The sequence below is a fragment of the Pagrus pagrus genome (genome assembly GCF_965226575.1).
Source record: "Pagrus pagrus genome assembly, chromosome: 16".
Taxonomy (NCBI): Eukaryota; Metazoa; Chordata; class Actinopteri; order Spariformes; family Sparidae; genus Pagrus; species Pagrus pagrus.
Window position 1 is genome coordinate 1,776,999 of NC_140200.1, and position 27,905 is coordinate 1,804,903.

General features: G+C 45.3%; 2 protein-coding genes across 9 annotated transcripts in view; one reads left to right on the plus strand and one right to left on the minus strand.

Moving 5' to 3' along the window:
• The first annotated feature begins 2,125 nt into the window (after nucleotides 1–2,125).
• hmbox1b (homeobox containing 1 b) lies at nucleotides 2,126–23,728 on the plus strand. Of its 5 annotated transcripts, XM_084376662.1 has the most exons (11): nucleotides 2,573–3,048; nucleotides 4,555–5,217; nucleotides 10,002–10,087; nucleotides 11,529–11,639; nucleotides 14,244–14,397; nucleotides 14,634–14,716; nucleotides 15,464–15,559; nucleotides 16,623–16,717; nucleotides 17,610–17,693; nucleotides 18,838–21,175; nucleotides 21,236–23,728. In XM_084376662.1, the coding sequence occupies exons 1-10, from the start codon at nucleotides 2,939–2,941 to the stop codon at nucleotides 18,979–18,981; spliced, it is 1,626 nt and encodes a 541-aa protein (XP_084232788.1). In that variant the 5' UTR covers nucleotides 2,573–2,938; the 3' UTR covers nucleotides 18,982–21,175; nucleotides 21,236–23,728. The 5 variants fall into 5 exon arrangements, with proteins under 5 accessions (XP_084232791.1, XP_084232792.1, XP_084232788.1 ...); XM_084376665.1 differs by lacking the exons at nucleotides 2,573–3,048; nucleotides 21,236–23,728 and adding an exon at nucleotides 2,126–2,487 and having other exon boundaries at nucleotides 18,838–19,572; XM_084376666.1 differs by lacking the exons at nucleotides 2,573–3,048; nucleotides 21,236–23,728 and adding an exon at nucleotides 2,126–2,487 and having other exon boundaries at nucleotides 4,558–5,217; nucleotides 18,838–19,572.
• Nucleotides 23,729–23,779: 51 nt separating this feature from the next.
• Nucleotides 23,780–27,905, minus strand: part of LOC311271952 (kinesin-like protein KIF13B) — a 36,823-nt gene continuing 32,697 nt past the window's right edge. For all 4 annotated transcript variants that reach the window (XM_084377972.1, XM_084377971.1, XM_084377970.1 and 1 more), the window contains 3 exons: nucleotides 27,768–27,833; nucleotides 25,340–26,714; nucleotides 23,780–25,122 (listed from right to left, as the gene is read on the minus strand). In XM_084377972.1, the coding sequence (XP_084234098.1) occupies nucleotides 24,872–25,122; nucleotides 25,340–26,714; nucleotides 27,768–27,833 (1,692 nt within the window). In that variant the 3' untranslated portion in view covers nucleotides 23,780–24,871. The remainder of the gene's footprint in view (nucleotides 25,123–25,339; nucleotides 26,715–27,767; nucleotides 27,834–27,905) is intronic.

The following is a 27,905-nucleotide window of genomic DNA, read 5'->3' on the forward strand; positions in this document are numbered from 1 at the left end:
TGCTACATATGATTGCTTGCACCTAAAACCTGATTAACCACCTGAAAATGAGCTGGCGAGAGTCTGGTGACCTTCAGTTATTGTCTGCTTTGCCAATCCAGCCCTGATAGTATCCATCACTCTTTACATATTGCATGTTTCAAATGTAATAATACTTTTTTATTATTATTACAAATGATAATATCAGCTGAACAATTTAAGTGACAAGCTGAATCTGAATATCTTAATATTTAGCATGCACTTCAGTTGGCATGGACTACCAGACAGCCTCCTCTTGACAGGACGTCTGCTGATAGGAGTCTGTGATGAAGCTGCTTTTCTCTCTCTCAGGTAACTCAGCTTGTTGTATTGATCTTCTGATAGTGTGTGGTCACTTTGGGTCTGCCTGATGGTGCTTTGGATACAAACTGATCCATTTTCTACAAAGTGTTTTGAGTTCCATGCTCTGCCAAAAAACAACAACAACAAAACAATATGACTTCTGCTAACATCTGCATCAGGAAGGAAGGACCTGTGAGGAAGTGATATTGCAGGTCCTTCCTTCCTGCTGCTGTTAGACTGTACAACCAGCACCGCTCCCAGTAGACCAAGCTCAATATGCTGACGGGCAGTTTCAGGACCTAAATGTGCGAAGGTGTAAATATCTTATATTTTATTATTTCTACTATTTCTTTCAACAATTATTGCTCTCTATTTTTTGCCATCCTCTTTGCTGCTGTAATAATGCAAATGTCCCTGTTGTGGGATGAATACACGATGAGCTTATATTATATGTTCATTTCTTTCTGAAGTTTTTGTTTTCTGGACTCCACTGTATGATATTATTAATATTCTCCCAATCCATCTACTTGTGTTGATTACTGCACCACCGACTTGTAAATCTTTTCCACCTCATTAGAAGAGTAAATTACTTGTACCTTGTTTATAAATTGGGCAAGAATTACTTTGTTTCTGAACACAGTTGTAGCAGTAATGAAGTTACACATGTAATCTGTTACCTGTGCCTGCCAGGTGCCACCTCACCTGGGAGCAGCAGCAGCAGCAGCAGCAGGGTTAAGGGGGGCAGCAGCAGCAGGAGGGTTAAGGGGAGCAGCAGCAGCAGCAGGGGGAGGGTTAAGGGGGGCAGCAGCAGCAGCAGGGTTAAGAGGAGCAGAAGCAGCAGGAGGAGGGTTAAGGGGGCAGCAGCAGCAGCAGGAGGGTTAAGGGGGGGCTGCAGGAGCAGCAGCAGGGTTAAGGGGGGGCAGCAGCAGCAGCAGCAGGGTTAAGGGGGGGCAGCAGCAGCAGCAGCAGGGTTAAGGGGAGCAGAAGCAGCAGGAGCAGGGTTAAGGGGGCCAGCAGCAGCAGCAGGGTTAAGGGGAGCAGAAGCAGCAGGAGCAGGGTTAAGGGGGCCAGCAGCAGCAGCAGGGTTAAGGGGAGCAGCAGCAGCAGGGGAGGGTTAAGGGGGCAGAAGCAGCAGCAGCAGGGTTCAGGGGAGCAGCAGCAGGAGGAGGAGCAGGGTTAAGGGGAGCAGCAGCAGGGTTAAGGGGAGCAGCAGCAGCAGCAGCAGGGTTAAGGGGAGCAGCAGCAGGAGGAGGAGCAGGGTTAAGGGGAGCAGCAGCAGCAGGGTTAAGGGGAGCAGTAGCAGGAGGAGGAGCAGGGTTAAGGGGAGCAGCAGCAGGGTTAAGGGGAGCAGCAGCAGCAGCAGCAGGGTTAAGGGGAGCAGCAGCAGGAGGAGGAGCAGGGTTAAGGGGAGCAGCAGCAGCAGGGTTAAGGGGGCAGAAGCAGCAGCAGCAGGGTTCAGGGGAGCAGCAGCAGGAGGAGGAGGGTTAAGGGGAGCAGCAGCAGGAGGAGGAGGAGCAGGGTTAAGGGGAGCAGCAGCAGGAGGAGGAGGGTTAAGGGGGCAGCAGCAGCAGCAGCAGGGTTAAGGGGGCAGAAGCAGCAGCAGCAGGGTTAAGGGGAGCAGCAGCAGCAGCAGGGTTCAGGGGAGCAGCAGCAGGAGGAGGAGGGTTAAGGGGAGCAGCAGCAGGAGGAGGAGCAGGGTTAAGGGGAGCAGCAGCAGCAGGGTTAAGGGGAGCAGTAGCAGGAGGAGGAGCAGGGTTAAGGGGAGCAGCAGCAGGAGGGTTAAGGGGAGCAGCCTCTGTGGTCACATTAAAAACTGCATCGCCTTTTGTGACAACTGTAGATCAGTGAGCCATCAGCTCTCGCTCGCTCTCGTGTCAGGGAGTTGTAGTTTTTAGTGTACAGACCGCCGCCGCGTGGTAGCGGCCTGAGAGAGAGGGAGACTACAGTTCCCTCAGAGCTCCTCGGAGGTGTTAGTTGTCAATATGGCTGTTGTCAGACAGACAAAGCGGAGAGGCAAATAATTCGCCTCTGATTAGAAATCCTTGGAAAGGGGTCGGACAGGGCACCGTAATCAAACTGCTTTATTGTCCGGCTGCAGTAAAAAGACACAGCGGGTCTCTGCTCGGGTTATAAAGTTAAATGGTTAAGTGGACGATTTGAACCGAGGTAAGTCATGTACTTAGCTATCTTCAACACTGAAAGTGATGTTATTAATATCAGACGGTCGCTAGCCAGCGGCAGCGGCTAACGTCAGCTAGTACCAGCGTTGGCATGGCTAGCATGTTATGCTAATAATTCCATACCCGAGTGCTGGCAGAAAAAGCGCTGGTGCTAAGTTGCTAGCCGCACTCCGCGATGTCTGTGGACTGCTGTGGGGATAAATCCAGCGGCAGCTGTGCTGGAAACGACGGGTTTCAGTGTGTGTCAGAGGGCTGCAGCTGGCTACAGTAGCGTTACATTTGGACACTGTCCGTCTGCCACAGAAACGTTTGCTAACGCTAGCTGTCGGGCAAAGGGCGTGAAAGCTGGCATCAGCAGCGGCTCGCCCCGCAGCGCTGAGCCGAGCGCCGGACCCGCGCTCTCCCACTGCAGGCCCCGGCCAGCACAACAAAAACACATGGAGGAGACACACACAGCAGCAACTGGGGGCGATTTTACAAAACTTCAGTGCCAGAGAGTCAGTTTTGTTCACTCTGGGAGGGTCAAAAGCATGCAGCCAGTATTTAGGTAAGAAAGCCTCGTTGTTGTCTGTTTGCTTTGTAAAAAAAAAGTTGTTGCATTAGTTTTCTTAACCGTGTGTCAGACGGACCCGCACCAGATGCTCGTGTTTCAGGAGTTAATATAAGTATACTGAATCATAAAGTTTGTTTCCAGTCTGTTATGTTTCCTGCAGTAAACCAGTGCTGGCCACTGGTTTGTATCAGGGAGGTTTCTGCTCCCCTGCAGGGCGTTTAACCTCTATTGCTCAGTGACTTCACACCAGTTAAACCAACTTGAGCCCCAGTGAATAGTTAACCTTGTAAATACTTCACCAGGATGGGTAATAATTTCTTTGCAATACCCGGCGACCCTCTGTAACAGCACAGGATCTCTCACACTGTCGGACTAGTAGTCGGTGCATCTTACCTGCATGTTAAACTAACCAGTCTGACAGGTGAAGTTTGAATTCATCTTCCTGGGACGTGACAGGTTTTTGCAGTGTAACCATTGTTGATAATGATTTAAAGCTTGAGCAGCCTTTCCTATGAATGCTTAATGACATCTGTAGAGACTAGTTAATGTTCACCATGCTGCTAAACTACCCTGTGGCACAGAGGTAATGTATATCCATGCCCGCCCTAAGTGATTTCTAAAACGTAAGCAGTTATTCTCCTTTTTCCCTGCTCAGTGTTACTAACCTTTTATAAAGGCTTATATTTACCACGCTCATATTAGTTTCCTGTGAAATAACTTAAAAACACTGCGTACGCTCTCAAGACATTTGTGTTTTTTCTGTCCTCTGTGCGGCGGAGGGAATAACACAGATGTAGAAAAATGCCAGTGACCCCTTTTAAACCATTTATCATATCAGCACAGGTCGGGCTGGCACAGAAGATGGAAAATCTGCCGCAGTCTGATTCCAGTTGCATTGATTTTGAGCACGGCAAATTGCTTATGAAAAACATACAGCGTGGGTGGTGTGCAGAGCCGGGGATATGTTGTAGCTCTTAAAGAACGGCAGTCAGGATGTTAAGATAGCATCAGCTGTCAAGGTGACTCCGGCACTCTGCGTGTGTTGCCTGCTGGTTCCCAAAAATAGCTGATTTTTATGCTTTGCCCCTCCCTCCCTCTTTCTTTCACACTTCTGTCTCTCGCTCTTGTCTTCCTTTTCTTACTTGCTGCCTCTTTATTTTCTTCTTGCAGTTTTCCCCCCTCTCTTTCTACTTTACCCCTCCACTACCTTTTCCTCTGCCTCACTCCCTTCCCGTCATTCTCATTTTTCTCTCCATCTACAACTGCGTTCCTTTTCACTCTTTTCTACTTGATCCTCTCATTTCCTCCTGTGTCATTTCTGCCTGACTTTCCTCCCTACTCCTCCTCCTCCTCTTCTTCTCCTCTCTTCCCACTTCCCTCCTAGATCTCGATCACCCACTTACTTTCCTTCCCTTAACTTCCCCCTGCATTTCCTGTTTCCTTTTCCCTCCTCTTCTTACTTCTCTGTCTCATAACCTCTCTGTCTTGTCTCTCATCCAGCAGCAGGATGTCTGAGTTCAGTGAGGAGCCACGCTTCACAATTGAGCAGATAGATCTGCTGCAGCGGCTGCGTCGCACCGGCATGACCAAGCAGGAGATCCTGCACGCGCTCGATACTCTGGACCGGCTGGACCGGGAGCACGGCGACAAGTTCGGCCGCCGCACCTCTTCCTCCTCCTCCTCCTCGTCCTCCTACGGAGTGGGCGGGGCAAACAACAACAACTCTGCCTCTAATACTACTACATCATTCAACAATAACAACACTGCCTCTGCAACCACCACCTCCGTGTCATGCAATGGCAACAACAGCGCAGAGGTCAGCGCCGGCGACCACTCGGCAGCCGCCGCGTCTTCCACCACCTCCAAAATCTCCACCGCCACGCAGACACAGTTCGGCAGCGGAGGGGGACTTTCGCCGTCTCCTAGCAACAGCTATGACACCTCCCCGCCTCCTGGGCCGCCGCCGCCTTCCGCCATCTTGCCCTCACCGGTCTCACTGGTGGCTCTGTCACAGAACGGCCGGGATAGCCTAGCTGCCACACCCAACGGGAAGCTGTCTCCTCCGAGGTACCCGGTGAACAGTGCGGCCGCAGCACGAGCGTTTGGGTTCGAAGCTACAGACGAAGACCTGGACATCGACGATAAGGTGGAGGAGCTGATGAGGTCAGTAGTCGTGAGCTCTGAATCTTGTTTGGGAAACTTTAAACTCGTAGCCTTTTGTCCGAGTTTGGTGCTTGTTGAACTGGACGGTAGTTAGGCGATGGTGCACAAGACTAGATATCGATATCATCTCGCACACAAGAAAACTCTGAAGGGGCTTCGAAAAGCAGCACTGAAGGTTCTTGTCCATCTTTTTTGAGCAGTGCAGTTTAGTTTTGAAATGCTGGTGTTGGCTGCTTGGTTGGAGTCTGTATTGCCAGTAAGTCCTGCAATGATTAGGCAAGAGAGCAGAGTTTATGTCAGGGTGAATTAAACAGCACCAAGACGAAACTCCACAGAAGTTGCTCCATGCAGCAGCTGCCTTTGAAACACATGCACATTTAAAAACACAGTTCCTTCATGACCTTGGAAACAGAAATTGGGGAAAACAACTTCACCACAAAGTTAATTTGGAGCTTTTGATTATCTCACATGATCTTCGTCAGTAGAAGTTTGCCTTTTAATCTTTGATGTTAAAATAATTTTTTTGTCCGGAGCATTTTAAAGACTTCTCGTCCATTCTGACATAAAAGCTGTTGTTCAGAGTTCACTCTTGACTTTGAACACAGACGTTGAGGAAATAAATCTCACCGTTAAGTCCAGTTAGTCGCTCTTCTGGACATGTTTACTAGGACCAGGTGATATGGCCTTTAAATAATGTGATGTTTGTAGGCTGTATCACGATGTTTACCTCATTATTTTGCACTCTCATAACTGCTGTCGTGGGCCGTCAAAACCAAATATCACAGTATTTTTTACCAAGTACCTCGATATTAAATATTAACGCAGAGAGATTTTCGACAAATAATCATTAGTAATGATATTATTATATTACAGCAAGTAGACCAGTCTGGCATGTTGAGAACATTACATGAGTTTACTGTAATGCAGCCTTCAAAACCAGGAGAAGACCAGGCCAAGCCTTAATGTTTAACAAGAATAACTGTTGTTAAATCTTAACACAGTAGCTGTGCGTGGCTGGTTGATCTACAATAGGTAATGTCAATGAATTTGTCTATGGCTAAAGATTATGTTTACCAGGATTTGAAAAAGGGTTTTGCCGTCCGAGTCTAACTTTGTTTCAGTTGTGCTGAAAAGCTTCTTGTCCAGTCTGTAACTATGTTTGGTTACGTAGAGAAATGAACTTACCATCGGTGTGCTGCTGCCACTGGGATCTGTTTGGTGCTGCCAGTGCCAATGCAGGAGGGAATTGGGAGACTTCTGTGGAGAGAGAGAGGTTACCTTTAACAAGTCTTATCTGCCTTGAGGTGTTGCCGTTTAACTGCAAATAAAAAAAACTGCCTTGCTCTTCACTTGGTCAGTATGTGCTACATTATCTGGCAGTGTTGTCTTGTGATTATTGGTGTGAAGGTTTCAGTCTAGAGGAGGTTTCTGCTGAGGCAAATGACAAAAGCCAGTTCAAGACTGGTGTTCTTGTGGGATCCATGTAAGACATGTAGCACTGAAGAGGCCTGTGAGGGTACCTACTGGAAACGATTGTGATAAACAGTATTCATATCATTTTGAAGCCACTGTATGCCACTGATATATTGGTAATATAATAACATAATAATGCATAAACACCCTTTCGAAGAGAAATAAAGTTTGCATTCTTTAATGATCAGACATTGGAATTAAAAAGTGAAAAGTATTAAAAGATTTAAATAAATTAATAAAACCAGGCAACTATAACAATTAATGGGGCGGCAGAAACGATCAAGGTCATGTATGTACATTGCTAAGTTGGTGATATATATGATGAGATATGTGCAATAAGTCAGGAAGATAACAACAGTATCATCACAGGTCCAACCCTGATGTGCAGTTACATTATTGAAGAGGTGCAGCTGCAGCAGAACCCTGTTGATTGCTACCGAGCTGGTACCACAACACCTTGACATTTAGGATTCGACCTGTTGTGTTGTCATTTAATCTGCTGATTGTTTTTTCAATGAATGGACTCAAGCCGCAGCCAGTGAATGACTTGGTGCAATAGCTGCTGATTTAACTTTCTGTTGATTGACTAATTGATGAATCAGCTAATCGTTTGAGCTCATCTTGACGCAGAAGCAGACCCAGACCCAGAACCGAGCCTTTATTGTGATTCAGTTTGTGAAGCATCATTGAATAGCACATGTTCAATACAACAGTAAGCTAAATACATGACAACTAAATAAAACAATGAATCAGACATTTTCCTTTCAGCTTGCTGGCCTCCATATTTTGACCCACAGCAGGACCACATGACAGTTGCGATTAGCATGTTTGTCTTGTACAGCATGTACCACATAACTATGTTCACCCTGTGAAGGAGTATCACAATAACAGAAAGGCTTTCTTGTTCAGATTATGCTTCCAGTCGACAAAGACTGTATTGCATAAAGGGGAAGTATTCTGCAGCAGATGTGTGAAAAGCCTTCAGGGTTCAAGATGACATTTGCATTGGCTCAGTGGGAAGCAAGAGAAGCTATTACAGTCGTGCACCTCCTGAAACATGACATGAAATCATGTGCAGTGACATCAAATAACATCGAGTTGGAAACATGCACAATAGCTACTTAGGCGCTTTGCTGTGACAGTTTCCGTGTTCATAATCAGCATGTTATACACCTGCTCTCCTCCTCCGAGCACTTTCCACTTTTACTAGCCCTCTCCTGCTGCTGCCTCCCAGCTGCCCCTGTATGAGCAGTCGGAGTAAGAATAGACATGTAGAGCTCAGCCTCTGCACTGGCTGTCCCGTTGCTCATTCACGCTGCCTCTGCATTAAATTACATGTCCTCTTTAGACAGCCCGAGAAGTTAAGAAGCGTTCAAAAGCCCTCGTCCCCTCCGCCTGTAGGACTCTCCGGTGTCTCGCTCCTCGGCGGGGCTGCGGGGCGTGACACCAAGTTTCAGCTTGTCAACAATCCCACTGAGCCCTTGTGATTTTTTTCCTCTCATTTAAAGTGCACATTTCCGTCTCTGCAGGGGTTCGGCCTCTGAGTTGGCATCCAACACATCACCCCTCCACCACGTCCTCCTCCTCCTCCTCCTCCTCCTCCTCCCTCCACTTCCCACTCTTCCTCAGTCTTGTACAGCAGCTTGTGCTACATTGATTCACTGGTGTCGATACAAGCAGCGTTTTTGAGCTCTAATTTTAGCTGCGCCGCAAGAGGCTGGTGTGGAGGATATTGATGCTGGATGTCAAGAGTCGTGACGCATTTTCATTTCAGAAATAAGCTAACGGAGAACTCAGGACTTTGATGTGTTCTCCATTTTGACTGTGTCTGGGATACTGACTGGTTCAAAGGATGCTGAGATTTTTATGTTTTGAGCTCCAGTGCTGTTAAAGTTGGGTGGGGGTAAGGCGCCCACTGGAAATGCCTCGCGGTTAAAAATAAATAAATAAATAAATAAGAAGTATGCACTGTTAGTGTTCACAGTCTATAGCATGATGAGGAATTAATCCAAGACAGCCACAAGCTTGTTAGTTTCTGAGTGTGTATGTGTATGTATAAGGGAGGGGATTGGGCTCGAAGCCAGAAAGCAGGGTGGGTACACTGTGTGACTGCACATGTTCACTCACCACCCTCCATTCCTGCAAGTCTGTGCATGTTTTATTTTTTCCCCCCGCCGAGGTCTGAGATAGTGGAAACATGTCGACCAAATACATTTAGAAAATATAGATTAGCTGATTGTGGCTCAGTTCATTTAAATTCACACAGTCGTTGCTTTTGTGTTCCTCTGAAATGCAACGTTGATTATGTGGGAGCCATAAAAAAAAGAAAAAAAGAAAAGAACAATACATCGATAATAACGCTGTCAAACTGCACCTCAGAGGAAAATGGAGCTACGGTTTTGCAGGTTTTCCATGAATAGGTACAATACAAAACAGATTTAATTATCGGACGTGTTTCTCGTTATTGTTGTTTTTTTGTACAATACACCAAACACACAGTCTGAGTCTGATCTGAAGGGACGCAGCAGCGACGGCTGAAGCACAACATTTAAGCTTTTTGTGGTTGATGCTGTGTAAAAGATGACGCAGCATCATGCACCACATGTGTTAATCTGTGTAAAAAAAGAAAAGAAGAAGCTGAACTCTGGTCCTACAGTTATTCAGGCGTTTTTCTTTCACTCAACATTGAATGCACTGGGGATGTAATGATATACCAAATTTCACGATATGGCAATAAAAAAAATGGGACTGTGATCACAGGAAATGGGATGAGAGAGGGCTGACATGCAGCAAGGGGCTGCAGGTCGGACTCAAACCCAGGGCCACTGCAGCGAAGACGGGGCCTCCACGACTGAGCTACCGGGGCGCCCCAGGCTGTCTGTTTTCACAAGCCAACCACGCTAAAAAACTCAGCGCCGACAACCACTGAACATAGTGTTGGGAAATAATAACGTGTCAGTTACGCTGACAGAGATTTTCGTGGCCCTCGTCATCTGCTGGACGACAAGAGGGAGGGAGATCAGTGGGACTTCTGCTGTCATCCCGTATCACAACCGCCTGGGTGCCCTGGTGGTCCCGCCGTACAACCAGAGGGAGGGAGGGGTCGTGTAGTTCATGGCTGGCTACTTGAATGCTGTACACATAACATTTATTATTAAAGAACATAAATATATATCCTGTATGTTTTTGTAATCGGGCTATTTTACCATGAAAAAGCGTTTTCTGAAAATGCTGTTGAGCTGTTTGTACGTGGCTGCGTACAAACAGCTGCTGCCAGTAGTGTATTAAGATGTTCAGCTGTGTGTTGGCAGGAGGGACAGCAGCATGGTGAAAGAGGAGATCAAGGCGTTCCTGGGGAACAGGAGGATCTCTCAGGCAGTGGTGGCACAAGTTACCGGTGAGTAGCAGCACTGAAACCATGATGTTGATCTGAGGTGTTGTCTGTCCTGTTGTATGTTGTGCACATGTATGTGTTTTTAAATGTGCATCCTTCCAGTTAGAAATGACATCTTGTGTGTTAAAGGACCAGTGTGCTCATTTTCAGGGTCATACTTTTACTTTTGGGTGTCTGTTAGAAAATGTCCTCATGCTTTAATGTCCAATGTCTTTTCCTCATACTGTCCATAGCTGCAGCACCTCTATTCACCCTCTGTCTGAAAGCGAGTGCCCCCTAGTGGCCGTGGGAGATAAATAATTTATTATTGTTTATTGACTTAAATAAGCTTTTAGCTTAGGTTGTATAGATTTCAGAGATATGCAGCATTTGAAGATACTCAATAAAAATACTGACAATAAGCAAAAATACGGGTTTAGGCACAGGCAGATCTTTTCTGTTGTTCAGAAAAGCCAAGTCTTCTCTGATTGGTCAGCTCTTACAGGCCTGAGCAGGCAACACCCACCATGTTTCTGCATGGGTTTTTTGTTTCAACTACAACAGTAATGGGGGCGAGGATAAGGACAGTGACTGTACAGCTGACGGCCGGTTTGAAGGCTCAGTCTCTGAATACAGGCTGTGTGCATTTCTCTGTGGTTTGAGCCCGTCGCAATATTTATACAGCACCTGTACCTGCTTTATAATCAAAAGCAGACTTTCTATTAATATAGGACCTTTTAAGCAATGCAAAAAAGATCACAGAGTGGACCCTCGTATACATCTGGTCAATGAGGTTTGGGATTTTAAAGATTTTTGAGGGAGAAGGAGTAGATGCCAATTTTGAAAATGTACTTGTGTTAGTGTCATATCAGACAAATAAGAAGTTATGTCTTAAAATAAATATTGGGCCCCCATCAGTTGTCAGCACCATGGAGGTTTCTCCATGACAACAACTACTGAGAACAAGTTGCTCAAACTGTATAATCATGATTATTTGTATCCATCAACCAAAGGTGCTTTGGTTCATTATGATCCTTATGTTTTCCAGTTTGTCTGGATTTATATCCATGTTTCAGTCTTGTTACATACAGATTCAGTCTTGTATTACCATGCAAAGACTGCGATTCAGAAGAAAGATTGAACTGTGAAAGTAGGTGCTGAAAATCACAAGAATTGGTACAAAGATATTGGTATCAAGCTAAAACCCAAATTCCTGTTCGGCCCAGTTACCAGCAGAGATGAGTGAACGTGCCCGGCAGTGTTTCTGTAGCTGCAGCTCGTGTGAGAGACGTGTGATCGCAGAAGAAATAAATTCAGAGCTGTGGAGAGAGAAAAACACTTTCTCCCTCTTGTATTCTCCTTCTGTCTCTCTTGAAAACTTCCAATGGTTGTCTATAATTGTAAATTGTTCCAGGGGCTTGATGAAAAACACTTTTTGTAATTTGATGTCCGGCTCCTTTTCCAGGCATCAGCCAGAGCAGGATCTCCCATTGGCTGCTGCAGCACGGCTCCGACCTGAGCGAGCAGAAGAAGAGGGCTTTCTATCGCTGGTATACGCTGGAGAAAACCACACCAGGTACATCTGAGTGTTTCCAGCCTCGCACTGCTCGATCTTCACTCTGTGTTTGTGTCGGCGAGTGAAGGACTGTGGTTAAGAAAGTAAGTTGGAAGTGGCGAGAGGGATCCTCAATCCATGAGTGAGGCCTGCAGCAGGTGCCCGAGAGAGGGCAAAGGTTTAATGTATAGGATAACTGAATCTGCATAGACTAACAATGTGAGCATTGTCGTTGTAGTCGTTAAGGTCGGAAGAGGAACTCGTCTGATGTAGTCACTGTACTGAGTGCTGGTGCAGAGCTGTGGTTGAGGAAATGAAGGGAAGCTGAGGAGTTTGAAACTTTAGCCTCACTGATCGCAGCAGGAGGGCGACTGCAGGGAAACTGTGCTGCCAGCAGCTTCCTCTTGGACTGTTAATGAGACGGCGCCTGGTGGTGTGTGGTACAGTGAGATGTGACGTACAGTGTGTGATGCCTCAATCCCAAAAAAACACTGAGCAGAAGATTCCTGTTGTGTAAAATGAGTGTGAGGCCAGTGGAGACGAAGGACGGCCGCAGTTTGTCGGAGCTGATTTGTTGTGGATTCATTTTGTCACCTGACTCCAGTTTGGTTTTGGTCTTTTGACAAAAATGTGTATTTAATTAGTTTTAGCCAAATTTCAGCCAGTTGTTGTCTCATGTTGGTCATGTATTTTTAATGTTTGTTGCTTCAGTGCATTTTTGAAACTGCAGTCGATGCCATTTCTGTTGTGTACAGCAGTGTTTCCCACAGAACCGGACTTTAAGTGTGGCGGTGGCTGTCCAGCTGGGGCGCCATAGAGCGTGAGCCGGCTAACTCCCGGTTTAGCGCCAAGCTAACTTGAATAGGGATCAAATGTGGCTCTTCTAGACTCTCCAAATTTTATTGGACTGAATTGGCCAAATTCTGACAGTAAAATGAGTCATTTCATGGGGTTGTGCGGCTTTTATTACCGTCCTACAGACGCGTCTTTCACAATGCTGCGATGTAATTGCACGGCTTGGCCACTACAAAAACTGGCTTCAAGGCCTGGGGCTCTTTGTGGGGGGCGTGATCTCGACGATGAGGCCAGCCGTCTTCTTTGCAGAGGAAGTTACGGTCAAGCCAACTGCGTTAAATAGTGCTCCTCCTCTTCTTCGTTGGTTTTACCGGCGGACTAAAAACCACACCGCCATCCTCTGTGTCGGAGTATATAACATCATGCTGCATCACTGACGAGTGAGTGAGTGAGAACGGGATGCACGGCTCCAAAAACAGGAAATCAATATGTGGTGGCCAATGTTGATATTGTGGCGGACCGCCACAAATAAAATAAATGTGTGGGAAACACTGTACAGTTACCATAGTTACAGGTGTTGTTCCGGTCCATCACAGGGTTGATGGTAAAGGTACTGTTAGCTTGTTCTCACACATGGTGTCGATGTCGATCACGAGACCAGAACATCTGAAGACTAATGTGAGAAAGTGTTTTGGATACAAAAGATGGAAAACTCTATGAAAAAGATACGACAAAGGATACGACAGTATTGTTACCACGACGACAAATCTGACATCCCCTGTTAGCTTGCGGCGTCGCAACAGTGTTAAGAAATCAGTGAAGAACGATGCTTTTGAAATAATTTGAACAATATTCGTGTTTGCTACGTTCTAGAGCCGGAGGCATTGATTATAGACGACCTGCCTGTGTGTCTGTCCGTGCTCCTGTTGTTCATGTTAGCGCCTGACACTTAAATGTTCTTGATTTCAAGTCTCATCAAGTAGTTTTAAGGTTCATTTTGCTGCTGTGAAGACAAACAGGCGGTCAGGAGATGAGTCTTACACAAGCTTAAATCCACACTTCACTGTAAATGGTTAACAGCCTTAACAACAGGCCTCCTGCTGGCTTCAGAAACGCATACGTGTGTGCACCTATAGCGAGGCAGCAGACATCCCACGCCTCGTCCTCTGCGGCATGTTCCTCGGTGGAGCCCTGCCAACACAGACAGCAGTGGAAACTGCTCTATGCTATTTATGGCCAGACTGAGCCCGGCCCAGCTCATCTCAGCCCAGCCCAGCCCCGCGCACACGCCTCCATCACTGCTGCAGAGGAAACTGATGCCCCATTCATGCCAGTCTGTTCTGATAACCTGGACCGACCCAGTTAGGCCTTGTTCATGTCCAGTGTCCATGTCAGGTTATGTGATGATCCAGCACGTGAGCTTCTGACCCTGTTATACTGAACATCTCGAGCTTTCAGCTACAGTGTGGCTAGTTTTTATGAGTCTGAGTACAAATGAAACCTTCTGTGTGCTTTTCTTTTCTTTTCTGCTGTGGTGATGATTTGAGACGAGGCAGCAGCGTCCTCGTCAGCACTGTTCGAGTTTATACTCAGAATGTATTGTGCGATTTGCAAAAGGCGACGTGCATTCTCACGTCCGTTTTCATGAAGGGACGGGCTTTCTGGCACGTTACTACAACGTGTTTAAGACTTTAACTGGCACAGTTTGTCCTTCAAGGCCACAAACATGCCTGAAGTCTGTTCCCACAGCTGACGGCGGCTTAAACCTTCCTGACACGTGCCATCTTCAGTTGTAACCCAAAAAGTGATTGTGCTGCTCCTCATCCCCAGGTGCCACTCTGAACATGCGGCCAGCTCCGTTACCTATGGAGGAGATGGAGTGGAGGCAGACCCCGCCGCCCCTCACCACTGCCCCCGGTACCTTCAGGCTGCGTCGGGGAAGTCGCTTCACTTGGAGAAAAGAGTGCCTGGCTGTGATGGAGAGGTAAAAGCAGTAGATTAAAGATCATAAACTGGAGTTTGTTTCGTAACTTATTTCCACATGGAGTTGAGGATCATCGCAGCCTGTCCGAGACAATGAGCCCGTGACTCGTGTCATAGAGGCTCAACATTGGCTCGGCTGTGCTGCACACATAACAAACAGCAGTAACTCTGCCTTGTTGACATCGTCCTTGTGTAGTGAAATTAATTTAATCAGTGTGACTCCTCTGCTATTTATAGCTACTTCAACGACAACCAGTACCCAGACGAGGCCAAACGGGAGGAGATAGCAAACGCCTGCAATGCTGTTATTCAGAAACCAGGTACAAACACACAAACCAGGAACAAACGCACAAACCAGGAACAAACACACAAACCAGGAACAAACACACAAACCAGGTACAAACACACAAACCAGGTACAAACACACAAACCAGGTACAAACACACAAACCAGGAACAAACACACAAACCAAGTACAAACACACAAACCAGGTACAAACGCACAAACATAACATGATGCCATTTTATTGTCCTAATGGATAACAGACAGATATTCCTGTTTATTATGTAAATATTCAGAATATTACCATGGAAACCGCCTCCATCCACACAGCCTCCTTCAATCTGTCAGCCGTGCATTTTTGGCATCTTTATACGTTGATGTGTTAAATATACAAAGTGTTGCAGAGCTGAAACAATGACTTGATTAATCGTGAAGTTAATCAGCAATCATCTGCAACAGCTTTATGATAAATTGCCCAAAAGTCGCTCTGTTGCAGCTTCTTTCTCAGATGTGACTGTTTGTGTCCGGAGCCTCTTGGATCATAATGTTCCTCTGACTTGATCTAAATTGTACAGACATCTGCGTCCTGTCTGTGTGGTCTCATGCAACGAGATCAAGTTATTTCTTTTCAACAGATATTTAAGCGTCATCAGTGATGAGGCTTTATAAAAGTGTTTATCAAAGCACTTGGAGAACAAGAAATGAAATAAAAAGACCCGAACAGGCTGGAGAGAAGAGGCCGTGGTGAGACAGTGACGCTCAGACTGTCGTGTGATTTGTTTCAGGGAAGAAGCTGTCTGATCTGGAGAGGGTTACCTCCCTGAAAGTTTACAACTGGTTCGCCAACCGTCGCAAAGAGATCAAGAGACGGGCCAACATTGGTAATGTGGACTCACAAATGCAAATTTCACACGTTTAATTGCATCCACTGAACATTTAATGACATCCCTTTGTGTGAACACTAATATTTCATATTTAATAACAGCAATTACAACTTTATTTTGCATGGACTGGCTCAGCATTAATTCATTCCATCACAGTAATTAGTAGGTTGTTAATCTGTCACTGAACATCTGTAGTGACCTCTGGCACAAAAAAAGAAATCCTCTTGTATGAACCGAGGAGACAATTAAATTTGTAAAATAGAAGCTCCACGACTTCGTAGCCTAAAAACTCACTCAGGAGGATAATGGAGATTCAGTATCAAGTCTCTGGTTCCCAACCTTTTTATTTTTTATTCCCCAAACAGCCGGTGAAATGAGCTGAAGTCTCCCTTTAACAAACACATCTGTCATTTCTTCACGTGTTCATTTGAATTTATTTTAAACTGGATGTTCTTCATCAGTTATTATATAAAAATTGTTCAGCTGCCACCTGGAGAAGCAGTTTCAACCATTCATCCATCAGCCGACTTTAAGCTAACTGTTTCAAATGTTAATCCTTTTACTCTTTTTTTTCTTTTTTAACCATCTGTCCATTACTTTCAGCTAAGTATTTGAACCATTATCATTGCTTCTAGCTAATTATAGATAAATGGTCGACATTTATCTATGACCTTCACTTAGACGTCTGTTTGGTTTACTGCTTCATTCACTCTCAGTTGTATCACAAAGTGTTCAGATGCTGCGGCTGACTCAGTGTGTCAGTAAACACACCGAGTGGCCACATCTGCTCAGTCCAGTACACCAGTCCTGCCATAAAGATCCCTCATTGTTTCTGATACAGTCATAGAGGTGATGATTTATGTTATTTGCATAGAGATCCTAGTAAAGTGCTGCTGGTCTACTCGACTGCATTATATTCTGCCCCTCATTTACATAAATGTAAAGAAAAATACAAATCTCTCCGTGTACCCGAGGTTGGGAATCACTGTTCTATAGTATGTAATGAGGGAAAATATTAGTCATCCACCATAAATCTAATGATCCATCCTCTTCCTCCAAGAAGCCACAATCCTGGAGAGTCATGGGATAGACGTCCAGAGTCCAGGGGGACACTCCAACAGCGACGACATCGATGGAAACGACTTCTCAGAGCAGGTAGACGGAGATTAAGGATCCCAAAAGACACATAAAGAACCAGATTTATCTGTTCAGACAGCACAGTAAACGACTGGTCTGATTAAAGAGAACGAGGTCAGGTCTTACTGTCCCACTGCTTCACGTCTTCATCTTGAATTGTACTCTGTCTGTTTTTTATTTATGAATTTATATTTTTTCCTTTTGCTTTTTATGGATCAGCTTCTTGCCAGCCATTCACATCCATCTCCTGGCAAACGGCTGTTCTTGGACAGCACTCAGTGCTCCATTCATTAGTCAAATGTGATCATGCATTTTGCATGTGTTTTGTTCCAACTATACAATACATCAGTTGACTTATTACTCATTAGTTTTCCTCTAAGTTGTGTTAATAATTAAAATGAGCAGCATGTGGTGTTTGTCTGGATGAACCTTGTGGCCTCGCCGGCACGTTACTGCTCACAAATTCACACCAGAGAACATTTGATCTGCTCTTTTCTTTCAGATGAACCCCAAATAATATAATATTTTATATTAAAAAAAGGCTGCTCAAAGCTTTTTGCTCGAGGAACATTAATTAACAAAACTAGATCTCTTCCCCTTTTTTCCCCGTTACCAGTGGAAACTTCAGCTGCAGCGATGGAAACACAGCAGCGCTCTGTGCGATTGTAGAAACTTTTAGTTTGAGCCCTCCAGCTTTACTCTCTTGATTGCACAACATCCAAACTCTCCTGTCAGAGCAGCTGGAAGTGAAACAGCCAGTTAACCATTGAAGCTAATGAATAATGAACACAGGGTCTGTTTAATGTCGTCATCCAGAGAACAAGACAAGTGTCGAATAATTAAAATCACTCTGAATATATTTTTTCTTGAATGAAACTTGAGTTAATGTTTTGAATCTTTTCTCCTGCAGGCCTGTGACCTGCCCTATTTTGACAAGAGACCTCTCAGCCGACCTTTTGGCCTTTACCGACTGGAGCCCACCTCACCAACACAGGTAACATCCACACAGGCAACATCCACACAGGTAACATCCACACAGGTAGCATCCACACAGGTAACATCCACACAGGCAACATCCACACAGGTAGCATCCACACAGGCAACATCCACACAGGCAACATCCACACAGGTAACATCCACACAGGCAACATCCACACAGGCAACATCCACACAGGTAACATCCACACAGGCAACATCCACACAGGTAACATCAACACAGGTAACATCCACACAGGCAACATCCACACAGGTAGCATCCACACAGGCAACATCCACACAGGCAACATCCACACAGGCAACATCCACACAGGCAACATCCACACAGGTAACATCCACACAGGTAGCATCCACACAGGCAACATCCACACAGGCAACATCCACACAGGCAACATCCACACAGGCAACATCCACACAGGCAACATCCACACAGGCAACATCCACACACGTAGCATCCACACAGGTAACATGTCGGTGTGTTTACCACAACACCGCATATTCATCTGCAGGCAGATGGGATCCGGTCCTCTCTGACCCGCCTCATACTGTCTCAGTTTGGATCAGCACTTCATCACTTATGATGCTGCATATCTTCCAGCCTGTGGTTGTCGAGGCGCTGCTCTCCACTGCAGTCCAAAAAAAGAGGCCAAGGCCGCTCAGTCAGATCAGACGGAGGTTAAAAGAGGTCCCTTCATCACAATGATTCTCTGATTGCACGGCTTTAAATAGCTGTCAGTGTACAGCAATCAGACGGCACGTCACTTAAAAGTGGATCTGATGCTGGATGTCGTCTCTTGATATGCTAACGATTGAAGCTCACACGAGAGCCGATGAACACGTCGTTTAATTCATGTAACACTTGTGCTCTCTGTGTGTTTTTTCTATTTTGGAAAGGCTGAAAAAAACAAAACCGCTGTTCAACAGCCTCACAGGCCTGCTGTGCTGTGCTGCGATACAGCTGCTAAGCTATCACTGGACATTAGATGTTTTCCAAAGGGGTTTAGTTGGTCAGCGTGTAGGAAAAGGTGGAAAATAGGTGGAAAATAATGCAAAAGTAGAATTCCTGTTTCTTTGTACTTGTTCACACCTCGTGAAGCTGTTTTTGTCTCCTGACCGTTGTCTTCCCTCCCTCCTCGCCCCAGGACGACAGCGCAGCACACAGCGAGCACCAGGACCCCATCTCTCTGGCCGTGGAGATGGCTGCCGTCAACCACACCATCCTGGCCCTGTCCAGAACCGGAGGGGTCCCCAACGACATCAAGACGGAGTCCCTGGAGGACGAATGAACTGCACAGGAACTGGGACGGAGGGAGCGGTCCGAGCGGAGAGAGAAAAGGGAAGGAAGGAGTAGAAAAAGGTGCGAAACGGGGCTGTAAAAAGAGACCAAAATAATGCTACTTAGTAAACCTTCTGAATCTGTCCCTCAGCCGGCTGATCCTTCTCTCTCAGCTTCCCTCCTCCCACAAAGTCCATGTAAACAGTAATTACCCCCCCCACCTCCACCCCGACCCCTCTCCACTCCACCCAATATATTGACACAGCTGGCAGCTGGAAATGTGTCAGTATACATCCTGTGAAAATGCTCCACGGAAAGAAGAACAGGGGTCCTTAAAAACCCCCAAGATGGTGATCGTCGTCTTGGATTGTGTCTCCCAGGAACTCCCCTCTTCCTCCTGAAAACACTCTCTCCTCACAGGATACCTCTGCTCTCTCCTCCCTCCTCTTCCTCCTGAATACACTCTCCTCCTCACAGGATACCTCTGCTCTCTCCTCCCTCCTCTTCCTCCTGAATACACTCTCTCCTCACAGGATACCTCTGCTCTCTCCTCCCTCCTCTTCCTCCTGAATACACTCTCCTCCTCACAGGATACCTCTGCTCTCTCCTCTCCTCTTCCTCACACCCCTCTTCCTTCCCTCTCCAGCCTGGTTGTCTGAGCCGATCCTCAGTCTATCTCACCTCAGCGTCAACCTCAGAAAAATAACGTGTACTGTATATATAATATATATATGGTTCTTATGGTTCTCAGTCACACTCACCTCATGGTGTGCTACCTACTTACCTACCTACCTGCCTACATAACCCTCAAAAATTCAACCTCTTCATCGTGCAATTCATCAGAAGAGCAGCCTCCAGTCGTTGTCCGGGGGAAAGATGGACGCTGAGACGTTCCCTCTCTCCCCGTGTGGCACCGAGGCGATGAGAAAGGATGATACCGGCAGACAGAAGTGTCCAGTCACTGTCCTCTACCCTCTGTAGTTATCACTCCTCAGCGGAGTGGCTTTTTATTTTCCTACACTAGAGCTGCTGTTGGATGAAAACCTCTTAAAAGTCAGCTAAAAAAGAAGTAGCCTTAATTTCACACAGACAACTACTCCTTTACTTTTTGCAGAACACAGCAGGTTTTCAAGTTTTTTTCCTGACAACAAGGAAGAAGCTTTTTTTCAGTATGCATAAAAAATGCCAGACTTAACGTCTCGTCCGACAGCAGCAGAGGTTTTAGTTCCTTCACTGACATCTCCCTCTAGTTTTTTAGCGACTGGATATACAATCATTCTGCCTTGTTGTTTAGCTTCCCAGTGCCACTATTGTTAAGTACTCGAGGCTATGAGAATCAGTTAAGGGTCAATGTGATAATCAAGCAAACTTAAGCTATCTTATAAGGGGAATCGTGCTTTTTTTAACTTTTTTTTTTTTTTAAATGTCGTCCATGCCAAAGGAAAAAGATGCTCGGAGCAAAAAGCTAAGAGGCTAAGAGGCTAAGCTAAGACCGATCTGAAGATAGTGTTAGTGTTCATCCAAAGCGATTTCTACGAACTCCTTCGGCGTCTGTAGGTCGTTTCTCGTACTCAGTGAAGCTTCTTGAGCCGGCGTGGCGTCGTACGTGGGCGTGACACTACAGCAGGCCTGTGTCTGTAAAGATATAAAGGTATTAGCAGCCAGATGTATAACGATTTAAAAAAAAAAATACCCCTAAGCTATTTACTACTTGTTCTGTGACGCTGCCTCTTTGTAATAGCTTCAAGAATGTGCTGTCAGAAGATTTTCTTTTTAATATCGGTGGTACCAAATTAGACCAAACCCACGCTGGAGATGGTTCAGAATATCAGAGGAAGTTCTGCTTTTAATTTAATTCATATAGCCTCAAAGGTAAAAGCACCACTTCAAAGACATTTAAAATGGTCATACTGGAAATCATTTTCCACTTTTTTGCTCCAGGTGGAACCTTTCCAGAACCACCTTCAACTGAAGATCATCAAAACGCTATAAGCAGAGACAAAGTGCTGTGTTCTGATCCGGTACAGCTCACTAATGTTCACGTATCAGCTGCTCGCTCAGTCTTTGACTGATATCTTCATATTTAGACGGTGGTTGATAAAATGAAATAATAGTTTTCCTCTTTTCTTGAAACGAGAAGTATTCACTGTTTCCTCAAGAGTTGGATCAGAAGATTGAAACCACCCTCATGACTCCTGGAGACGGTTAGCTTAGCTTAGCTTAGCTTAGCTGAGCTTAGCTGAGCTTAGCTGAGCTTAGCTGAGCTTAGCTGAGCTTAGCTGAGCTCAGTTTAACATGAAGACTGAAGCAGAAGAAAAGGGCGAGCAGGCGTTTGTCCAAAGGTGAAAATCATCTGCCCACCAGCGCCTCTGCAGCTGGTGAATAACCTGATATATTTAGTTTTTATTAAAGCCATATAAAGTATTTAGTTCAACAAAGCCAAGCTGACAAACTGGTTTGTGGCGCAGTGACTTCCTGAGCACTTTCACTACTTTTGCAGATGATCCAACAGGTTAATTAACGAGCTCTCAGGTGTGAGTAGAAAGATGTTGTTTTAACCGTCGGACAGCGCTAGGCTAGCTGTCTTCTTCTGCTTCCTGTCCTGAAGCTAACTGTCTCTTAGCTCTAGCTTTACATTTAGCTGACAGCACATAACACTATAAAAACCTTCAGTTTTACTGTTAGAGACTGAACATACAGGATATTTTTTTCATCACTGGACAGAGACAGGCTAGCTATTCCACCCTGTTTCCAGTCTTTATGCTAAGCTAACTGTCTCCTTCCTGTAGCTCCATATTTGGGCGTACAGACGTGAGCGGTATTGATCTTCTCATCCAACTCTCAGCAAGAAAGCTAATAAGCATATTTTCCCCAAAGTCAAACAGTTTTGGAGAACTGGGAAAATGTTCTGCTAGTCCGGATGAAACTAAGCAGTTCAGCCAGAAATCTGATTAACTCCTCACATTTTTAAATATTGAGATACGGACGTTGGTGATATGGAATAATGTGATATCTGGATCCTGCTCGTGGGAACATCTCCCACATCGCTCCGTGTTCTGGTCCAGTAAAGCTCTGTTGAAATCTTCTGTGTGTACGAAGCTGCGAAATACAGCGACTCAGAACTGGGACCTGTGTTTTCAAAGAGAAAGGGTTGAAAGATGAAAAAAAACAATATGTATTTATACTCATTTTATATGGTAATGTACAAAAAAAAGAATGACATATGTTTTGAAATGAAACATGCTTTTATTGTTAAATTAATCTTGCTTTTTAATTTTCTCCTGACATATTTTTGTTCTCATTTAAACCGTTTTTTTTATATCATCCCTTATTTGACTGAACAACAGTCTCCCCCCGTTTGTGTCTGAAGGTAGAAAGCTATTTTGTGAAAGATGAATGATGAAGCACCTTATTATTAAAAACGAATTGCTCTTGAATAAGCTTAAAATGTAAACCTTCCTTCCCCTGAGCCTCCTTTTGTAATGGCAGACGTCCAGTATACTTTCTGTGGGGCTGCTGTGGAGAGTCGTGTAAATACAGCTGCTTCACCACCACATCACATGACCGAGTCCTGTATGAGCTGTTCTCTACTTAACGCCGCACCAAACTCCATGGTGAAATCTAGTGTTTTAATGTTGACCTTCTTCTAACAAACAGAAGTGCATAATTCATCAGATATGGCTCAGAGAAATGCTTAAATTTTAAATGATAACTACAGTTACATAATTAATTATTAGAGACTGCATTAAGGTTTTATGGAAATACAATGCCAACTTCCATTTTGTTCCACTTTGATGTCGAAGTTATTAGAAAACACAAAAACTGTGTTTCAAGTCTGCTGTCGGGTGAAACTGTAGCAGAGATGGAAACGAGGCTAACTCCCTGTTTGTTTGGTTATTGACGCCCCATTGTTGTTCCTTTAAACACCTCACACTGACGGATGTAAAGCGAAGCATGTACATATTTTAAGAATTGACTCACACTACTCAGCTGCCGCGCACAGTATTTTATATAAAACACTATTAGACATTAACAGGCAAACCTTTTCTCTGTATGATTTCTTTGTTTCTGTGGAGTTTGGTGTGACGTTCAGTCCCCGTACAGAGAGTATTGTACGTTAGACATTGAGACAAGACGTCGGTGGAAGGAAAAGCCTACAAAGAGTGCATTTAGAGATTATTCTCTCACTATAAGACACTTTTAAATGAACTGCCTTAGTGTTTGAGAGACGCCGTGCCCCGATTTAGCAAAGTACAAGTTTTAATCCAGCAGTATTTTTATGTGAGCGTTCAAGGTCGACAGGAAAATGTTTGTGGGACGGGAGAACGAACCCTCAGGTGCTCAAGAAGTTAAGATTCTGGTAAAAAAAACAGACTGAACCCTGAACCAGGCTCTCCTCACCCGGTGTCGTGTAGTGCTCACTCTGAAGGGGACGTCCTCTCGTTGGTGTGTCAGGGTCCACATGTCCACATGTCCTCGTGTGTCCCCAGTGAAAAACAACCATCCACTTCATCCCAATATAGCTCCGAAAAAGAGGACTGAATGCTGTTGTATCAATCTCAAATCTAGTTATGTTCGAAAATTACTGTATTGCCCATTTCAGAATTTAGTGCCTTTTTTGGACAGTAGACTGTTCTGTAATTAAGATGTAGTATATATACATTTTTTTGTACAGTTGCTTTGTTCATTTTTTTAACTTGTGTTTATTTTAGTATGATATATATAATGTACAAGAGAATAAAGCTATATCAATGAGACTTTTCTGGGTTGGTTATCAATGTGTGTACACAAGATTCATCACGCGTTGGTTGACGACAGCAGGATGAAATTTATTTCATATAAAAAGTTGATTTTGCTTTTTCATTATCAATATCATGTCTTCATCTTTAAAATAAATAACCAGTCAGGCAGTCAAAAAGATCAACGTGAACACATAAAATATCTGAGACAACCAACACAAATCCCTCAAGTATCCTCGTCACACACAAGTCAACAGGTTCCCACACACACGACATGATTCAAAACTGGCTGGTGAAATAAAAATACTCTCGATTAATCTGGAAAAACTTGCTCGAAGACAAAAGCTGATCAAAAAATGCTGCAAACCTCCAGAAGAGTTTGTACGAAAAGGGAGTGCAAGTTTTTTTTTAAATTTCCTAAAACAGTAGAAATACACATTCAAAATAAATCTGGCTTTCGTCCCACCAGCAGCAGAGTCCGGTGGTTTGTCACTAAGGCACATTTACTGAGTAGTAGTCGTAATAATTCAAGGCACGAGAATAAAACACCTGCAGCCGATCAAAGCGTACCAACAAGTGATTTACGAGTCTTGGACGTCGATGCATAACAGCAGAAACATGAGCTCATTGAAGTGTTGTGTCAGCAAAATGAGTCCTTTACCATTTAAAATAAAAAATAATTACAAATAGTTATTTGTCAACAGATACCTACAAAAACATTCACATTTCCTGATAAAACAACATTTAGTCTCCAGTCGTGGTCAAAAGTTTACATTCACTTGCAGAAGACGTAATAAATTCATTACTGAACCAAACTTCATGAAGGTTTTCTGTGACAAAGCTGTAGAAATCACTGGACCTGAAGACCGACATGATGAACACGCTCTTTACGAGTGTATGTAAACGTTTGACCGCGACTGTTTTATGGGGATGCAGTCTGTCAACAGATGGTGAATATCTGAAAGGTACGACGGTTCCCTTTCCCAACAGAGGAACATGAAATGACTCATGTGACGACCCAAACTTACAGTGAAGGACCAGACACAGTGAAACCTGCAGTACATCTGCCAAATAAAACACTTTACCGTCACTCTTTATGAAAATTTGCCCTACAATCACAAAAAACAGCTGCTGGGTGCCGTTGAACAGATACTGAGCCTCTTAAGTGTTCCACGACTTGCGGTTCTCTCCTCTGCTATGTCCCGGTGCCGCCCCGCCACCTTCACCTTTGGCCAGAGCAGTAAGAGCTGCCAGGTTCGGGCTGGATCCGGACAGGTTGGCACTACGGCGCTTTTGCTGTTGGCGACGGCGCTTAGCACCTCCCCGGCTCACCCTGCCCGGCCTCACCAGCACGCCGTAGCCAGGGTTACAGTGGAAGTAGTGCTTGCCGCCCACCGAACCATCGTTCTTTCCTGGAGAAAGACAGAGAAAGGTTTGTTTGAGATTCTGAGTGGCGATAGAACCTCGACCCCTCAACTACCCCTGTGTAACTCGGTTCTGAGGGGTTAAAATATCTACTATCTTTATCTACAAGAATCGGGACACCCTACCCTGAGGCGTGAAAGTGGGCATGAGTATAAAGTGTGTGAAGAATCCAAGAATACATGTGAAGGGCACTGTTCTACTCACCTGCTGGTGCCTCCAGCTCCACTCCCACCCAGGTACCCTTTGCAAAATCTGTGGGTCCAACATAACGGACGGTGCCGCTCTTATTGGTCCCCACAGTCACGAACTCCCCTTCTTTCAGCCAATCAGGAACAACGGTGGTATCATCTCCTTCCTCAGTGTCGGAGATAATTTCCAGGCTCTCCATCGGCACAGAGAGGTGAAGTCCTGCCCCGGGGCTGCTGGCCCGGTCGCCCTGCGCCATCTTTTCCTCCTCGTCGCTCAGAATACGCTGAAAGGACTTGAGGTCTGAAGACTTGACCTTCTGGATCTTGAAGGGGTTTGTCACTGACACATCAGGTTTGGAGGACTGAACACTGGGCGGAGAAGGATCTGAAGCAGTGGTGGCTTTTGTAGATGCGCTGGCAGGTACTTCCTGTTGGACCTCGTCTGTGGTGGAGGAGGAAGTCGGGATGGAGGTGCCACTTGGATTTAGGACTTCAGAATTTTCCTGTTCCTCGGATGAAGATACAAGAGGCTGATCGCCGGAAGAGGCAGGAGCTGAAACCAATACTTCGGGAACAACGGGCATCAGGTCTGGAGCTGGATCTTGAGCAGGATCGGAGGTTATTTGGACCTGTTCGGGCTGCTGTGTCTGAGGGATTATAGCTTCAGAAGGACCTTCTGCAGACGGTTGTGAATCATGTTGTAGTGACAGCTCGGCCTCTGTCTCGTCTGTGGCAGCTAGCTGGAGTTCTTCTGTCAGGATCTCTGGTTTGAAGTCTTCTGCTTGTGAAATGTCGGTCTGTTTGGTTTCATCATCTTGTAGCGATGTTTCTGTAAGTGGCTCCAGATCGTCTAGTTGTTCCATCGCAATATGGTCGACTGGTGAGACTTGCTTTTGTTCGGTCTGGCATGAGAAGTCTGATTCTGCAACTGAATCTGGCTCTCCTTGCTCCTCCGACTGGACTGATGGAGAATGATTTGGTTCCTGTTCACTCTGGTTTGTATCTGATGGAGTATCGTCTGGTTTGGACAGGGGCAAGTCAGTCCTTTCTTCGGCTACCATACCGTTCAAAACCAGCAATGACTCTCGAGGCTCTGATTGGTCCACAAGAAAAGGATAAGTGTCAGATTGTGTCACTTTGATGTCCTCTTCATCTGGCACCCCCTCAAAGCCGTCAGCTCTGCAGCCGGATGACGGAGGCAGGTCCCAGCTCAGTGTGTAGACTTCTGACAGTGTTGCTGTAGATATGCTAGTCGAGATGTATCCGCTCGATGCTTCGCTAGTCGGGCTTGGTGTGGAGTCTTCGGACTCGGGGATGATTGACGGTGGAAGGGGCACGGACCTGGGGCTCTCTGAAAGGAGGTCCGGAGGAATGATTTCTTCAATGGGAACCTAAGAAGGAAACGATGGCAACAAAAGGTATCTGTGACTCAAAATGCAACAAAAGGCTGAATTCACATCTCAAACGTTGTCACTCTGCAAAGTTAAGTCTTAGTTCTCACCATAGAAACAGTCACCATGAAACAGACTCACACTCATCTTTTGTTTATTGTTTAAAGTCAGATTATCCTCAGCTCGACCCGAACCACCGATACAACTGGGCTCGTTAAACTGCCTCGAGGAACCATTTATGTAGGAATTAGATTACTGCTCTGTGGATCTGAACGACTGATTTGAATGCACTTAAACCTGCGCCTAATTCTTTTTTGGCAACATCGAGGCTTCAAAAACAAAAGAGTTGATTGTGCGTCGACCTGGCAAATGTTTCGTCTCTACCAGCTCTGGAGGTAAGAACTGGCTCTTTAGCCACAGAAACGCTCCACTATGTTCACAAGTATTTCGGTTGTGGCCATGTCAGAATGAAATGTTTCTGTCTGAGCCATTTCTTTGAACAAGGTCTTTGCTGCATGTGCATCCTTTTCCAAGATGACAAATATATGATATGACCAAACAAAGCAAGTTTGATAATGACCATCACACCATATGTATGATCTGATGCCTTTCTGGTGTTGTCTCTAGAACATCCTGGTAAAACTTTGCTCCAGGGCCATCATTGGACCTGACCAACCATGTTTTAGTGAAGTAACAGCTTAGCGACCCGGGAAAAAAACAAAGTATACACATGGGAGCAGCTATCCTGGTCATCTGGTCTCCTGAGTGAAAGTCCTTTATGTCGCCTACTCAACCACGTCGGCTTGTTCCAGATGTGGCTTCAGTCGCTGCTGTGGGAGTTAAAATAACGTCACCAGAGCAATGTGAACTATGATGCTCCAGAAACAACAGCAAAACAAGACAGAAGCTGTGACATCACAACGGCACGTTCGGTCAGTTTCGGTGGCGGTCCTGGAAACCAACCCTGCAGTATCAGATAAACCCACACCGTGCGTCCCTGCGGTCCTGGTACATACAGACATGTGTAACACCGCCTGGGATTAGAGAACTTACTGGCTGCTGCTGTTTGCTGATGCCCTCTTCAACGCTGGCTGACTGCACCATGATGCGAGGCAAACTCTGCAACAGGAGGAGAATTTAACAGATGTTCAGTTAATGACATTTTAAATAAAGCTGAAAATCTGTAAATTA

Bases quoted from the DNA above. Each gene is read 5' to 3' on its own strand.
- hmbox1b (XM_084376662.1), top strand. From the start codon at position 2,939: ATGGAGGAGACACACACAGCAGCAACTGGGGGCGATTTTACAAAACTT. The intron at 10,088-11,528 runs GTGAGTAGCAGC...CTCCTTTTCCAG, and splicing joins AGTGGTGGCACAAGTTACCG to GCATCAGCCAGAGCAGGATC. The intron at 11,640-14,243 runs GTACATCTGAGT...CCTCATCCCCAG, and splicing joins GCTGGAGAAAACCACACCAG to GTGCCACTCTGAACATGCGG.